Below are 6,599 nucleotides of genomic sequence, written 5' to 3'. Positions count from 1 at the left end.
AGAAATGGTGAAAATTCTATCCAGCTCACTCCGATGGGCGCCAAAGCCAACGTTAGCGTTCTATTTCTATTGACGTTGTTAGCATATCAAAGTTTTTTGCCCTCTCCTTGTCTTTATTCCCAACTTGGCTGTAGACGTCTGCAGGGCCATTTGCAAACAGCATGTCACATTCATATATTAAGTAAACTACTGTATTCTATAAATAATCAGGTGCGTCATAACTTCTTTACTTTAAACAAATTGTGGAAGACCAGCAGATTAGTGACTACACAGAGCTATGACTGAAACACGTAGTAGAGTTAGTGGATAGAGTGATATTATCATTCAGAGGATGAAACCTATTCATGTGGAACAAGCCCACAGGGGCCATTGACTTGAAATTCAAGCTTCCAAAGAATATGGTTTCCATTAGGAAGAAGTAAGAGGAAGTAAAGGGAAATACAGAAAGAAGAGAGCCCACTCATTAAAAAATGATTCATAAATTAACAAATAGATAAAAATGTATTAAAATGCGAGGAGAATAGTAGGTATTAGGGTAGTGATTTATTGCACCTTCGCTTGAACGTCTTGAGGTGCAATTGCAGGACTTCCTCAGGGCAGCCCAACGGTGTGAGGAATAAAGAACCCATGGAATTGAGAAGTTCGACAGTAAGGGACATTTCCTGCATATTGATGCTGCTGTTCAGCGAATCTGGTTGCTATCGGCCCATGCACCATTTCACCATATGTCAGAATGCCATCCCCACCACCCCTTTCCAAAATTGCATGCTTTAAAGGTGCATTCCAAATACTATGCAACAAAATACTAACACAAACACACAAGCTAGCAGAGAGAAAGCCCTGCGTCACTTCTCAGTAGTGTTGACCGATGCACACTGCATTTTGTGTGGTCCTAGAGCAACTTTGAACCTGCCAATATGTGGTCACAATTCACTCCATGAAACTCTGAAATTCCCCCCAGGAGGATATTCCCCCTGGCTGAGGATCATTGGTGTAGCTATATAAGAGTTACACGAGAAAAGACGACGAGAAGAAATGTAAGAGATGATAAGTTGATAAAATGTAAATGACAAAAGGAGGGTTTGAAAGGATTGTTTGTCAACTATTTTGCAGAAATAAAAAGGTGGACGTGACAGCGAATGACAGAAAAAGATAGGAGCAACTGAATGATTTGTTGTGGTGTACAAGCAAAATATAAAGGCTTGAATAGGCGAGAAATCTAGAATTATGTGGAAGGCGCGTCAAATGATTTAGCTTGGAAGACTAAAAGTAGCAGGGAAATGTGAGGGGTTATGGTCAAGCAGAGAGAATGGGAACTGATAGATTGCCAAACTGCCCTACTATTGAGAGTACTGAAAGAAAAGTGGAAAGCAGAATTCATCAGAGGGTTTTAATATCCACGAAGTGAAGAGTTTGTGTAGAAAGTTCAGTGCGCTGCTGACGAGCCTTTTGTTTGGGCATGTAAATAATGGAGCGGCTGATGCTGTGTAAGTTTTCTGCACACGAGGTTCATCCCTGACGCAGCAGATGGAAGACTGAGGTCTCATTGACTTGGCTTACTCATTTTTTCCCATGGAGCTGCCCAGTAAGAGGAAATGATATATAAATGTGTGTGTGTATGTATGTATGTATGGATAACTGAATTTCGAAATTATGGAACGTGATGAATATATAAATAAAGACAAAATCAACGAAGGCAAGGGAAACAATGGAGTAGCCCTACCGCTGCGATGCCTTTCGGCGTCTCGTCCTTCAAGTAAAGAACGAGAAATTGAAAGTTTTCGGAGCATTACTCCATTGTTTCACTTTCCTTCGTCAATTTTATCTTTATATATATATACATACATATATATTTGTGTGTATGTGCGTGTGTGTGCGTGCACGCGTGAGTGTTTGTTTGTTTACATTCTGCTTATGAAAATCTTCAATATGAGCAGTATTTTAAATCAAAAATATATTGAAACAATACAAAGCATCTACCCCTACTTATATATGACCAGTCAGAGGGATGATATTTTAGAACATAATTATCACAAAGATTTATCACATCAGTGAAATCACTTTCACATCACAATCATTCAGTGCTTGCGCTTTTCTCAAGAACTATTATATAAACCTTAAAATATACCAGACAGATACAACATATTTGAGTGTTCACTGAAATATGAAGAGACTGAAATCGCAAGAAAAAAATAGCTCTGAAATATCAATTCTATCGCATCTCATAAATCTCAAGGATCAATGGTTTTGCAAACAAGTTTTTCACAAAACAATCCTCCATGAGTTGAGCATCGTTTGGCATGGAGACCTCTTTCCTTCCTCGCAAGCCAAGAAGATTAATCATTCCTCTACAACTCGTTCCTCATCCCAGACGTGTTGTGCATAAGAGATGAAACATCATGATGAAGGTGAATTCCAAGTTATTCGTGACGTCATCATACATAGTCAACCATACCATAAAGACAACAGCGAGCTTTTCGATACCGGGGAGGCTACGTCTGCAGATACCATCGTGCTTTCGAAAATACCACCATTCGCTTCAAGAGGCCAAACCAGAAGCTTTAAAACACTTGGGTCGTTGCGTTGTTGTTGATCTCGTCGATTTCCTCTTCCTCGTCTTCGTCCTCGTCCTCGTCCTCCTCCTCCTCACAGCCTTCGTCGTCGCCGTTCTTTTGGTTGACGAAGGCATCGAGGAACCTGCAAATAGGTTAATAATGTTACTGGAGGGATCCGGTCTACATTATTCACATGAGGCTCTCGAGGAGGTTGGATAGAGTGCAGTTACCACACGACACTCGCTAGCATTTTTCCCGTGAGCCTTCAAGCAGGAAGTTCAGTCAGAACGCATCAAGCTGATGACCTTGATTGCCTTGTAGAATAATAAGTAAACAATAATCTTAGAAATTGTAAATTCTAATGTTTCATGCGTGGATATTTAAGAATTGAATACAATCACACACATATTCTCACTCACGGAAACCCACACATACATAATAGCCTTTATGTATTTCATTTGCCCAGATAATGATAATTAACGTCAAAATTTCTTTAAGAAAACAGGGCCACAAAACTACTAAACTGCAAGTTCACGGAAGCAGTCATAACACCATCAGGAATTTCTTTGATTGTTATCTCTGAAATTCATTTTTAATTCGATATATCTGGAAACAAAGATGAGTAACCGGCAGTTAAATCCACGGGAATTTCGTTATTATTGTTTAAGGCTGATTTTTAACATACACATTTTTTTTAAATACTTCGTAACGAGACGCAGCTAGCGTTACGTGGACGTTAGAAGACATAGACTAAAGATTCTGTGAAACTTGTATATATGTCTTGCATTAAACCGAATTTTATATGTGATACTTTTCCAGTCTCACAACTCCACAGACATTTTCATCCCTCACAGATCTTTCAAAGCGTCAGTATCATGGCTTCATCCTTTGATAGTCTAATCATTTTTCCAAGCACTGAGACCTATGTGGCTATTCAGCGCTGGAAATGATACTATTATTATTATTATTATTGAAAACACGTATAGAATGATTCATAGATAAGGCAGAAAAAGCCGAGATAATTAGCAGTCTTATTACTTGATTGGTTTACGTAAGCTTCAGGTTTTGGCGCTAATCATAGAATAAAAGTAATATAAGAAAATGTCTGTAGATGAGGAGTGTAGCTTTCTTAATTGACAACAGCCCAAAAATACAAAGTACCTAAGAAATACTGTACTTATCTTCAGCTCTGCGAGAAAAGAATCTAAAAGTCACATTTCTTTATTTCCAATAATCAAATCATAAACTATCCATTCTGTACTTTCCAGCCTCCTTGGAACGCTATACGACGGAACTTTATGGCTCGACAACTAGAGCATCTACCAGACTGACAAAAGATCAGTGTGAATTATACGTACCATCACTGCTCTACCTCATTTCTAGGATTAGGGATTCAAGATGAAGTACCAGAATCGAACCGCGTAAAGTGAGCCATGGTCCATGATTGACAGGTTGCAAACCGAGGACAGTTGAATATTCAATACTATTGCAGATATAGGCTACTTGAGGACAAATTTCTATCCATTTTTTTAATATCTCTGGTATTTTGAGTCATCTTCACTGCAGTTTACATCAAGATATTGTTTAAAACAATACAAATATAGAGTTCTAAGCCTCGCTATCGATAGAAGAATTATATTACCATTGTGACATACGAGGCTGTGTTTTTCAATGAAATAACTGACACTGATAAATAATGAGGTCACTGGTAGACCCCCATTACAAAACTGAAAATATCAATGCATAGTGGAAGGAAGGTCAATCGTTCTGTCTAATCGACAAGCCAGTAGTGAGTAGAGGGAGGACCTTCTCGTCGCAGGCAGGATCTACTAAGTGGGTACAGGCTCGTCGATACCGCAGAACCTTCGACTATCCTTCGTCTTTGCATCAATAGTATCAGTTTTGTATAATTTTATTTTATCAATCAGCGTCAGTTATTTTGTTAAAACACACGGCGTCATTTATTAATTCTCTTAAGTTAATCGTTTATTGATAGACGATGGTGTGAACTGTTATTCAACACTTATCTTCGCATTATTTCTAACCATATTTTCGCCAAACTTTACATAAACTGAAATGAAGATTACTCAAAATATCTCAAACATTTAATAATTGAAAGAAAATTGTCGTCAAGGAACCTGTATATATTCACAATAGTCCTCACTGTCCTTTGTTGACAACCTGTAAATGAGGTCGGCCCCGAAGACAAATTCCTGAGATGTGTGCTAGCATTGCACCAGCTTCAGTTCTTTTTTATCTATTTATTATTTATTTATTTATTTATTTACTTATTAATTTATTTATTATTTTATTTATTTATTTTTGGTAGGCCGTCGTAATTTGGGTGTTGGAAGCATAATGAGATTATTTATCATCAAGGAAATTCTATGGTTAGTTTTAGAGATATGGCGTCCCGCTTTTTTCAGGGAAAGGTCCGATACTCGCTTACTTACATCTCTAAAATTGCGACCCGGTGATTCATCATTAATCATCTGTCTGACCGACCAGCCTGCGATAAGCCCCAAGACGTCTTTGATTGTCATCACGAGGAAAGACGCGCACTGTCACGGCGAGAAGGATCAGTGTTGCAAGAAAGTGACTCGGCGTCTGACTGACTAACTAAAGTTAAGGTATATCTTAGTTTAACCAGACCACTGAGCTCATTAGCAGCTCTCCTAGGGCTGGCCCGAAGGATTAGTCATTTCTACGTGGCTAGGAACCAATTGAGTCACCTAGCAACGGCACCTACAGCTTATAGTGGGATCCGAACCACATTATATCGAGAAATGAATTTCTACCACCAGAAATAAATTCCTCTGATCCCGCGTTGACCGAGCCGAGAATCGAACTTCGGACCACCGGACTGGTAGCCGAGCGCGAAAACCACTCGTCCAACAAGGAACTAACTGATTGACTGACTTACTTGTAGGGTTTTTCGTCGCCTCTCATGTCACAGACGGTGTTGGTGAGGGCCATGATGTAATGCTTCGCCAGCGTCAGCGTCTCGATTTTGCTCAACCTGCGGTCCATTTTCACATGCGGTATCACCTCCCGCAGTTCCTGTGGAGAGGCCAAGGTTCCTATAGCAAGCGCCATCGAAAGTGAATTTTTCCAGCATGATTCAAATAACATTAAACATAATTTTATACAAGATTCCAGTTCTACAAGACTGGGCAACCTTATCCAACACTTGCACACGCACGCACATACACACACACATATACACATATATATACATATATATATGTGTGTGTGTATGTATATTTTTTTACACACACACACACACACACACACACACACACATATATATATATATATATATATATATATATATATAATAGGTCACTTTCACCAGGTACGTATGTATCATTAAAAGCCACAATGACAGTTCATTTTGTCAATTTTCTCAGCAATAATGCCAAGCTTTAAAGCACGTACTACCAGTTCGAACGTGGCTACTAAATCACTCTTGGCAAACAGAATGCTATAATATGAACAGACTAACAGTCCATATGCATTCCTTCCCAAAACCGTTTTTGACCTCTAAAACGACTTTCGGAACAAATATAGAACTATTAAGAAAGTATCAAATGCAATCTTCCTGAAAGTGGACGCTTTTATGTTAGGTGGTTAGTAAAACAAATGTTGAAATAAACTGAACTGAATATGGAATTTAGGCCAAAGGCCAAGCACTGAGTCAACGCTGAAACAGAAAATGACAGTAAAGGGTTTGAAAAGTGTTACAGACGGAAAACCTCGCAGTTGCACTATGAATCAGTTGTTAGAAGAAGGTGGAAAGTAAGATGGAAGAAAGAGAATATGAAAGGAGGTTGGGTCCCGTATCTTACGTGAAATGAAAGCAGAATTTGACTGTGGATCTTACGAATATTACTTGGCTCTCGTAAGTGGGAGCGAATTCTGAACTCCCAGCCAACAAAATTGTTCGTCTACAAAGCTGGCGAGACCTTACCATAAATTGCCGCTCATGATTTCCAGCAAGAATTCACCTCAAAAATTTCTAGTGTCAATACCAAAAAGTTTTGA

General features: G+C 38.9%; 1 protein-coding gene across 3 annotated transcripts in view; it reads right to left on the bottom strand.

Annotated features, from left to right (window-relative positions):
• Nucleotides 1-1,264: 1,264 nt before the first annotated feature.
• LOC135224567 (protein dimmed-like) overlaps nt 1,265-6,599 on the bottom strand; it is a 97,290-nt gene continuing 91,955 nt past the window's right edge. For all 3 annotated transcript variants that reach the window (XM_064263677.1, XM_064263675.1, XM_064263678.1), the window contains exons 5-6: nt 5,479-5,615; nt 1,265-2,697 (exon numbers count right to left, since the gene is read on the bottom strand). In XM_064263677.1, the coding sequence (XP_064119747.1) occupies nt 2,562-2,697; nt 5,479-5,615 (273 nt within the window). In that variant the 3' untranslated portion in view covers nt 1,265-2,561. The remainder of the gene's footprint in view (nt 2,698-5,478; nt 5,616-6,599) is intronic.

The sequence above is a fragment of the Macrobrachium nipponense genome, chromosome 12 (genome assembly GCF_015104395.2).
Source record: "Macrobrachium nipponense isolate FS-2020 chromosome 12, ASM1510439v2, whole genome shotgun sequence".
In the NCBI taxonomy this organism is placed as follows: Eukaryota; Metazoa; Arthropoda; class Malacostraca; order Decapoda; family Palaemonidae; genus Macrobrachium; species Macrobrachium nipponense.
This window is presented reverse-complemented; position numbering and strand designations above follow the sequence as displayed.